This window comes from Rhamphochromis sp. 'chilingali', assembly GCF_963969265.1.
Source record: "Rhamphochromis sp. 'chilingali' genome assembly, chromosome: 15".
NCBI lineage: Eukaryota > Metazoa > Chordata > Actinopteri > Cichliformes > Cichlidae > Rhamphochromis > Rhamphochromis sp. 'chilingali'.
In genome coordinates this window covers 25,101,933-25,112,636 of record NC_137942.1, presented here as the reverse complement: position 1 = coordinate 25,112,636, position 10,704 = coordinate 25,101,933, and the positions used below count along the sequence as shown (strand labels likewise).

At 41.7% G+C, this 10,704-nt stretch overlaps 1 protein-coding gene across 1 annotated transcript; it reads right to left on the bottom strand.

The window, feature by feature from the left end:
• Positions 1 to 1,707: 1,707 nt before the first annotated feature.
• tob2 (transducer of ERBB2, 2) lies at positions 1,708 to 5,805 on the bottom strand. Its single transcript, XM_080905295.1, has 2 exons — positions 5,628 to 5,805; positions 1,708 to 3,314 (listed from the first exon to the last, which is right to left on the bottom strand). The coding sequence occupies exon 2, from the start codon at positions 3,110 to 3,112 to the stop codon at positions 1,901 to 1,903; it is 1,212 nt and encodes a 403-aa protein (XP_080761421.1). The 5' UTR covers positions 3,113 to 3,314; positions 5,628 to 5,805; the 3' UTR covers positions 1,708 to 1,900.
• Positions 5,806 to 10,704: the final 4,899 nt, after the last annotated feature.

The following is a 10,704-nucleotide window of genomic DNA, read 5'->3' as shown; positions in this document are numbered from 1 at the left end:
TTCTAGTACAAAAATATCTATAGTCTGAAAAACATTAACAAAATAACAAAAAACTAAACTAAACAACCAGCCAACCAAGAGTGAGACTGACTGCATCTCTTTCCCGTTTGTGATGCAAATGTAGCTCATTGGAGTTTCCAAAGCATTTCATGACATCTGAATAAAATGTGCAACAGCCAAACGGAGGGCAAAGGAACGGTTCGGCATCGGGAGCCTGGTAATAAAGTGCTGGACCGCTGGACGTGGACATGTGGAGGTTACCCTTCTCTTTCAGGGACGAACCAACAATGACATCAGGCCCCGCTGTTAAACTGCACCAATACAAACATCAGATCTCTGACAAGCTATCCAGTGACATGACAGATGCCACAGAAGAACACTCCTCATTGCATCTCTGTTCGCATCACTGCAGCTGGGAAATAAATTTAAAAAAAAAAAAAAAAAAAAAGAAAGAAAGAAAAAGAAAATAAAGAGAGCAACCTGAACTGTACAATTCTGGTTTTTCCTTTGCAACAGCCGGAGGAGCAGAGATCGCTGGAGAATTTTAAGAGGACTGAGAGAATAGTGAGCCTTTGGCTTCAATACCATTTAAGCCCATCAGAAACGTGCTCTGGGTGTTAAAGCGTTGCTTTCTAAGCCAGTACACCCTGAATGGCACAGGGGGCAACAGAACCCTCTAGCTGCTTCTCTCTCTTACCGTCTCCCTCCCTCCCTCCTGTCCATGCAGAGGAAAGCCTCTCCTTCATAGTCAAAGTCATGCTAAGCCATTTATCACAATCCCTAATGCTGAGCTACTGCTGCATTCCCACCCCCCCACCCCCACCTCTCATCCTTCCTGCCTGTTCACCTTCATATGCTGCTGACTGGTGTATGTTTGAATATGTGTGAAACCATAATTTGCATCTTTATGTGCACAACTGGCCTAATCAGCAGATGGTTATCGCCTTAAAATTCAAAAGATTCATTTGTTTTCACATTCATAAAAAAAGGTACCTCCCCCACCCCCAAATCCATTTTGCTGACCTTCACAGCTGCAATTTCCCTTGACAGGTACAATACATTCAACTACATTACTCTTAGCGCCTCGATTCTCCCCTTAGCTGCCCTTGCTTCATTGAAACCCCGGTCACGTGCCCATTCCAGCTGATGATAACCTGCTTTCAACATGCGTCCACCAACAAGACTTGAAATATGCCCGTGCGTCAGGTTGTTTCAAAGGTAACAGGGCTTCACTGTGCAAGCAACGAGTCTCTCAATCACTCTGAACCACGACCAAACAGAAGCGAACTACATGCACAGAGAGCAGAGCCCCTCCACCAACCCCACCCCGTATTTGTGGCAAGTAGGGCAGAGCAGATTGCAGAGCAAAGTGCTGAGTTTTCCACAGCCGTCGTTCCCTGCAGGACTTGGCAAAGTCCTTTTTCACAGCATGACAGTGCAGTGCAAAATGGAGCTATACTAGAGTCCACTAGACTACAAGTCCCAAAAAACAAGAAGAAAAAAGGAAAAAAAAAAACTCACATTAGCATTCATTGCAAAATCATAAACATGAAATTGGAGACGGCAAAAAGGTGGACAAAAAAAACAACAACAAAAAAAAAACAACAACAAAAAAAACAAAAAAAAAAACAGAAGCACCCATTCCAAGCCAACACAAATACAAATAACGGGTAACAGCAATGGACACAGGAAGTAGGAGCAGGGTGGGGTTTGGGGCGGGTTATAGAGATACCAAACAAATCACACTAAATATTTAGTGGACATTGTAAATCTTTGTAGTAAAACTAATTCTTAACACACATTAGTATTAGAACAATTTGTTAGAAAAACTGAAAATATCAGGAGGGTCTTTGCCGTACACCCAACTGCTCCTGCAACAATTCTTATTACAAATGAAGGCTTAGTTGGCCAGCACGACAGGCTGGAAAGACTGGCTGGGATATTGCAGGTTGTAGCTTCCTAAACCCTCAACAAATGGTGGCTTCTCCATGTAAGAGATCCCTCCACTGCTGCCAATGATGCCCACGCTCTGGGCAGGAGGGCTGGAGAACGGATCAAATGGTGGGTGGGTGTTGATAGTGTGCGAGGGCTGGAAAGGGCTGGTAAGAGGCTGCATGGGCTGGGTGTCTGCATCAAAGTAAAGAGGGCCTGGAGATCCAGGGTAGACAAACTCTTTGGCGTTGGGGGAGAGCTGGCTGTGGATGGGACCCCCGAGGGAGTGCAAGGAGAGAGAGAGGGGCTTGTGCTTAAGCAGCTCTGGTGCTGAGATGGTGGTAGGAGAGCGGGAGAGTATCCTCTGAGATGGTGGTACGATGACACCAGAGCCTGCAGACCCTGACCCGGCCCCACTGCACTTCTTCATTTTGGTGGAGCCGAATTTGGTGGCGGCGAAGCTGGCAGTGGTGAAGGTGATTGGCTGTGGACGGGCAGCAGGAAGAGCAGCAGGTGGCTGCTGAGTGGAGAGGTAGGGCAGACCGCCGCTCGGAGGAGAAGGAGTAGATGTGTTGGAGGAATGGATGCTGGGATCGGTGGGTGTGCTGGAGCTGGGGTAGCTGAAGATTCCAGGGCAGGACTGGGCAGATAGGGGTGTGGGAGAACTGGAGAGGGATGGCATTAAGGAAGGAGATGCCTGACTTCCAACTGGTACAAACACTTGAGCATCTGGATTAAAGCCCAAGCTCTTGGCATCCTCCATCTCTGCATCTAATTTAGCCTCTCTGATGACCCCTTCGGCCGGCTCGCTGTCACAACCGAGGCCAGGGGGGGACTCCAGATAGAGCACTTTCACCGCACCCTTCTCTCCAATCTGGTAGGACACCTCATAAGGGTCAATCCACACGCTCAACTCTGCAGGAACATTTGCCCGCACCTCCTCCGTGTCCAGCCCACTTCTTTTGGCAGCCAACTCCACCACAGGGTCCCTCGGTGCACCCAGGTGAATGCAGCGGAAAGCAGAGCCCCTCAGTGGGGCCTCGGGGTACCAGTGACCCTCAAAACGAGAAACTAGTATCTTCTCCAGCTCCTCGCCAAACAGGTCGGCTCGTCGACGAGGCAGCTTGTTGTACAGGTAGGACACGATGAAGTTGAGCGCGACCTTCACTTCCAGATGCATGTCTGCACCGGGTTAGTGCCAGTGTGGGAACAAAGTGTTCAAAGGGGATGAGATGAAAGTGAGGCAATGCAGTGGCAACAAATCTTTTTGTCCCCCTCTGGCTTATTGTGCAGTGTTTGATTCTTTTAGTGTCACCATGGTAAAGGCACCTTGAAGGCAGAGGCTGCAGGTTACAGGCTGTTTTGTGTTGGCAGGTCCTCAACTATGAAGACAAGAAGAGAAGAGCAATATAACTTTGTGTGAAAATGAGGAATTTGTTTTTTCAGCTGATCTCTCACAACAGACAGTTAATGTGGTATTTTTGGAATACAGAAAGACGGGGCTACAGGGGGATTGTAATCAGAGTATTATTTTATAGTGAGCTTTAAAAAAAAAAAAACTCAAGTCTTACATACAAGACAATTACCCACACATAATGCATCACAAGAGAAGAAATTCCTGCCACTACTTTCGATACAAAAAAAAGAAAAAAAAAAAAAGCCAAAATCCTAATGGAGTCATAAGCTTCCAACAACACTGAAAAATGCATAATACATGCACCTGCCAACCAGTGCAAGCATCGGGATATCTATTCAAATGCCTACTGGTATTTTTTATTTTTTTTAATTACAGTAGTGATATGAAGTATAACTCCTGCATCCTGCAATCCTAAAATTTACCCTTTTATATTTCCTGTTTATCAGCCTCAGGGTGGATGTAACAGATGCTGTGCACTTCGTAAATCCTGCATAATCTGAATGCAATTGCATGAAGTGCTTCTTGCTTTAATACACAATCGTACAAGAGTCCACTCGTCACCATGCACATTCCCACTGAGAGCAACATTATATGCATATCATAATACAAAAGGATGTACCGGAGAAGATGTGTAAAATGGAAGGACAGTTAGCCGACTCCACAGAACACAGTTTCCCAGAATGCACTGAATGTGTTCAACACCACCCCATCTCCCTCCCTTCACCTCTCCTCCCCTCCTCCTTCCTACATGCACACAAACAATTCACTCACATTCACTTCCCTGCCAGATGGGGATTCGGAAGCTAAGATTAGAAAAATGCCTCAGATTAAAGGTAATTCTAATGTTGCTACAGATAAAGCTGCACAGCCTGCACGCAGGGCTGCAGGGGTGACACAAAACCACAGGTCTTGCATTTTTCCCCTTGCATAAAAAAGGGTGACATTGAAGGATAAGATGGGGGCTGTTAGGATGAGGCTATAAGTAGGGGCCCTGTTTTTGCATCATCTGAGGTGCAAATTCCTCACCTTAATAACGAGTTACACTGACAAAGAAAGGACTGCACCGGTCTTTTACCTGAAACAGCCATCATCAGTGTCTCCAAAAACCTTGAGTGCACAAACCTCTAAGCCACCTACTGCATTTCCAACCTCTCATTTAAAAAAAAAAGGGAAGCAAGCAGCAAGATACACAAGATCCAATGTCAAACAATGACATTAGAGAAACAGCTCAGCTGTTGTCCACAGATGTGTGGCTTTCAGAGTGAAATCTGAGGAATACAAACAAGACTCCAATCTTTCCACAGACACAAGCCCCACCACCTTGCATAACTGAAACATTTGCATTTTCACTGGCAGACTTGATTCTAGTCTTGTTTTCCTTCTCGTCAGGTCATCAGCAGAATCTGGGGTGGTATTTTTTGTTTACATGCAGGCATTAGTACAGCGCTGACACAGTACTACTAAACATCCACTATATACCAGACAAGCGGCACAGCTACACAATTTGCTATGAAAATAACAAAAACAAAAAACCGTGTATAAGGGCAGCAGAGGGAGGCCTGCATGATTGCCTAGAATAAGGATATGAATGTTGCAGGAATTTGTACTCGTGTCCCTCACTTACCAACAGAAATTAAACTGTCTGCTACTTTAATTTTCCTTACGTTTGGAATTTTGTGCACATGTGCCTCCTTAAAAAAGAGACAAACATGGACAAATGTCTTCAATGTTTGCAAGAACGCATTAAGGTCTACCTGGAGAAAGGATTAGTGACATTTGCGAGTCAAAAGGCAGTGGACCAGAGAAGACATTGGTTTAGCTGATGTGCAAGTGTTGAAGCCTTCCCTGGCAAATTGTCGCTGTAAATTAAATTATAAAGCTAATTAAGTGATGAGCAGCCTATCGACCAAGTATCTGAGGAACGAAGGCGGCAGCCCCCCCTCTCTCTCTCTCGGCATAAACACCCCCGCAAGCACAGCAGAAGGAAAATAAACGTGAGCTGAACACACTCCGGGAGGCTCGCTTTAGCTAATCTATAACGGGCTCGGGCAAAACAAAAGCTGTGTCTTTCCAGGGGCTCAACCCTGTGCACCTTCTCTAACGGACAGCTAAAGCTTCTAGAAGAACAATAACAGCAACATCCCGCTGTCAACAAATTTTATATATTTGTTTACATTTTTTACAGTCCTTGCATTATCAGGGACTGTAACATCCAGTCCTTTTTTATTGAACATAAAAGCAACCAATCCCGCGCACCGGCTGACGGTTAATTACTCACCTAGCTTCACTGATGTACTAGCTTGTCTTTGTTTTTTTTAAATTCCCTTATGAGGACTCCGATTTCATGTGTCGACTCACTGGTTCAGATGCGAAATAGTTTACATTTTTTTCACCATCATAAATATATATATTTTTTCTCCCCCACAGCTGCCCAAATAATTGAAAGCCTCTCCAAGGTTTCCCCACTTTGTCTTCAGCTGACAGTTTGCATGGAGGGTCCAGTAAACTTTGCTGTTTGACAACCCAGCGTATTTATACAGTGTGACTCGCCCACACCCCCGTGACGACAGGGACTACTTTCTTCCCATTATTATCTTTTCAACATAGCGGTTCTGACGCTCCTGTCGAAGCATAATGTGCTCCTGTCGCCACTATATTATTATCTGTATTTCATAGGTTTAGTTTATCCAAATTTAAGCTGATAAAAATAAAAGTGACTCCTTAATTTCTGCTCAAATAGCATGGTGTTGATTAATCAGTTTTCTCGAATAGCCAAAAAGCCAAACACCCCACTGTATAGTCGGGGAGTGCGCTTTTCCAGCTATTAGAACATTATAAATGACCCAGCGCGATCTAGTTTCTATGGTGGAGGGATATTTGTAGTTTCATATGGTGCTGAACAATTTACTAAAAATATAAGCAGTGACAGCAACAGAGTCCTAATTGGCGGAGATAGGGGAGGACCCTCACCTTATTGGACTACAGCCGCTAAAGCGACCAGACTTTCATCAAGGGCTTGTGGGAAATGGTGTTCATGTTGCAGAATTACGTGGTTAAGATAGCAGTAAAAATATTGCGCGTTTGTTGTTTTTCTCTTTCTCTTTTTCTTTTAAATTTCATTTAAACAATTATACAGTTATGTATATGTAATATTTTTTCATATAAATGACAAAAAAAACCCATAAACCGAAAACAAAGCTGAAAAGAGCAAAAATTAAAAATGAACAAACAAACAAAAAACAAATAAACAAATCAATATTATTAGTTCAAACATTTCTTTAAAATTATTTTACATTTAAATGTATTGAATTTAAATGTAAAATAATGCTATTGAGCATTTTAGTTCCCCACTGTGTGTGTGTGTGTGTGTGTGTGTATATATATATATATATATATATATATATATATATATATATATTTTATTCATTCATTTATTTATTTATTTTAAACCTTTTAGCTGGATGTCAAACAACACAAGACTCTTAAGCATATTTATTTAGCAAATTTCGCAATGGTATAAGCATCAGCAGTACGTTTAACTTGAGTAATGATGCTAGTAGAAAAAACTGTCAACTCATGTTTTTTAACAGATGACTTAAAACACTAAACTCTAATATCACTAGTTTATTTTAAGTTTATAAGAATATAAAAACTGGTAAGATGGTGAGTTTTTCTTCTCACTGCCGTGTGTTATGTTGTAGTATCCATTTATCGTGTATGCTACTTAAAAATGATTACAATGAAACAACTGTGAAAATGTTTCATTGTAATCATGAAATAAACCAGATTTTTACTGTCTGCATCTTTTACTGTTTTTCTGCTTTTGTTTACACCAACCTTAACAAAACCCACCGACATCCAGAGTTACCTCACTAACAACGTGGAGCAATAACAGTGTACTTAGCTACTTTTTTTCCCTAAACACAATCAGCTGACTGAGAGAAATGCCTGTAGCTCTCCACTTGGTCAGTGTGAACCTTGAAGATGTATTCCATAGACACCTTATACTTGTATTGCCTTCACTTACATCCGACACTACTATGTTCTATTTAAATCCAGGTTCCTTTTATAGTTTGCAGTAAAAAATTTTAAACCATTGCTCAACGGACCAGAAGTGCAAGTCACTCTTTACTGACACATTGTAGATAAGCTTGTTTTCGGACAACACAACTAACACCCTCACACACTCTTTCATTTAGAACTTCACATTCACTCTTTCATTTAAAACTGAGATTCTAAGATGTAAGCAGAAATGCTCAGCCAGGAGCATGTATCCCCACTTTCACAATCCTTCAAAAAAAGTAGCACAAAAAGATAACTGACTCAACAATGGTAAATAGAGCCACCCTAGGCTGATATTTAAGCCTCTGATTGAAGAAAAATGTGTTTAATAATTCAACAAATCTCCCACCTTCAACGCATGTACATTTAAATTTTGGAACAGGCTCAACATTGCTGTTGTTTAATGTTTTTTAGCTGCTCTCAAAAGTCATCTTATGGCTTTAATACTTCCAGCTGATAAGGACACTTACTGCATTTCAAATGAACGCCCAAAGGCTTTGAATATTCACTTTGTCTGTAATGACAGTATCAAGCTACAAAGCAGTGTTTTTACTAAAATTCAACATTTTCAGATGTCTGTGTTTTGTTTTTTGTTTTTATTTCACTGTAACAACCCCCAGAATGCAATTTTTTCCCCATTTTTTATATCTTGTGCTTTTGTAGTGAGGGTATCGTTGTCACTGTGTTTTGTACTACCAGCTGTTAAAAGAGCACATGGGGGGGAGCTCTGCTTTTACTTTGAGCAGTCTGTTTTTATTTTGTCTAGTGAGTGTGTATTTTCAAAGGAGATCTGCATCAGTTTGATTCTGTTAACACAAACTTCATGTGAAGTTCACAACAGAGATAAAGAGATTTAGAGTTCATTGTGTATCTAAGACATCCCTGCAGTTTAACCAATAAAAGTGGGTATCAATTGCATAGCAGTGAAAATCTCATATTAGGGTCCATAAACAGTCTTGAACTAGCAGAACAGGAATGATAAAATGGTAAATGGCCTGTATTTGTATAGCGCTTTACTTAGTCCCCAAGGACCCCAAAGAGCTTTACACTACATTCATTCACACACACGTGATGGCAAGCTACATTATAGCCACAGCTGCCCTGGGGCGCACTGACAGAGGCTGCCGGACACTGGCGCCACCGGGCCCTCTGACCACCACCAGTAGGCAACAGGTGAAGTGTCTTGCCCAAAGACACAACGACCGAGACTGTCCGGGGCTCGAATCGGCAACCTTCTGATGACAAGACGAACAGCCAACTTTTGAGCCACGATCGCCCCTGCAGGAAAAAAATGCAATACATCTGCACCTCTGTATCCATGCTAGTGCTGACCCACAATGCAATGGTTGTGCTCTTAGCTAAGCTCTGGTCATGTGACCATCACAAATTCTACCTCAACCAAACTTCACAGCACTTTGCACCTTATAACTTTTAACAAACACTTATTTTGTAATCACATATTTTAGACAGGTTTTCAATCAGTGCTGCCCTTTTTATTATCTTGTCTAATACATTTTAACTCTTTCCAACAAATAAATGAACTAAATTAAACATGAATCTATCACAGAAAAATAAACACCTTTATTTAACTGTCTCACAAAGTAGAATAACAGTGATTCTAATAACAGGAGTCACTGAGAGCCTGTACAGAGTCTGACTTTCATGAGTGTGTGAGTGTGCGTGCGTTTAGATATCTTTCTGGGAACCAAAAGTGGGAATGTTACTATACTGATGTGGACCAACAGCTTTTTATGGGGACAAAATTCTGGTCCCCGTGAGTTTGAAGACATGTTTGAGACTCAAAATGTGGTTTTAGTGTCAGGGTTACAGTTAGGTTATGTTTTTGATCAGGGGTGTGTGTGTGTGTGTGTGTGTGTGTGTGTGTGTGTGTGTGTGTGTGTGTGTGTTAATGAGAGCACACACAGGACACTAGACACTGATCTCTGAATTTTTTACTTCTCGCCTTTGGAAATTCCACCATAGGCATGAAGGAGAGATTGGAATTACAGATTGGACTTTGATTTGGTTTTATTTCTGTTCACCATCATCATCATTATCATCATAATTACTGTGTTGGATTATAATTCTGAGAAGGATTTCGACTTCCATTATTCTCAAGAAGATTCTCAAGACTTCCAAGGTTTTCTCAGCTGATTATAGCTTTGAGAGAAGTGGGATCAATCAAGGAATCCTGCTTTCCTGATTAATTCCATGAACACAGAGCACTGAGGTGGAACACATCTTCTCACCACCAGCCTCTCCCCCCCTAAAGACAAGAACAAAGTCAGAATTACCTCAGTGGGTTAATTAAATAAGTTGAATTGAGGTGATTTGATTATTCTTTATTATTCTTTTTATTTATTTTATTTTGCTTGGCTCCTGCCAAGCAGTTGTAATCAAATCCAAACTGTGGACATTCCCTTTTAAACCCTTGTAAAACAATAAACATATAAAGCTGGGTATAAATCTATATTAGCCCAAACAGCTCTAATAGGTTGCTCTAGCCTTTAGCTCTAACCATCTCAGATCAACAACTACCACGATTTAGAGAGGAGTGGCCATAATAGATATGATTAATAAGATTTGACCTGCAAGGCTTCTCGGGTTTCTTCATATCAGGGCAAGCAGGGAAGACACCTGGATGTCAAGGCAGTCAGGCTGGACGAGTCTCCTCAGTCCCCTCAGTACGAGGGAGAAAGGATAAACCGTTTTGAGCCGTGTGACGTATAAAGTGACGTTTAATGACCAGAAAAAAAATCGTCTTTTACGTTCCAGACCTGAGAGCAAAGCTGCACATGTTGGGGAGGTTGTCACAGGAAATTATGCTCCAGGCCCGAGAACGTCGGGAGTGCCTGTGCAACGGAGGGACGAGGCTTACTTCTCTTTAGTTTCTATATGAATCAGATCAGGTTTTCAATGCATGCAGACATAAGTGATGTAAGTCTCAGGTAAAACTACTGATATCTCTTAACTGCTGCATCATTTACAGAGCAAAGCTTAGCTGGACTCTCAGCATTAAGAAAACAGTGTCTGTGTCTTTTCCTCCAGGGCTCGGTCCTCATTAGAAGCGAATAAGTTACATTTAAAAGATCAAAACAGGTTTCCCAGGTAAAATATCTTACCTTTACTTTAGATGCCCCTCCCAAATATAAAACACAAGATAAATAAGTTATAACAATAAGCTAAAATACATTTAAACTTATCAGAGACTGTTTTTGTTTGCTGCACATACTTTTCTGGACTCTGTTTTTCTCACTTAAATTATTGTGAAACCTCTTGAAGCTTCCACAGTG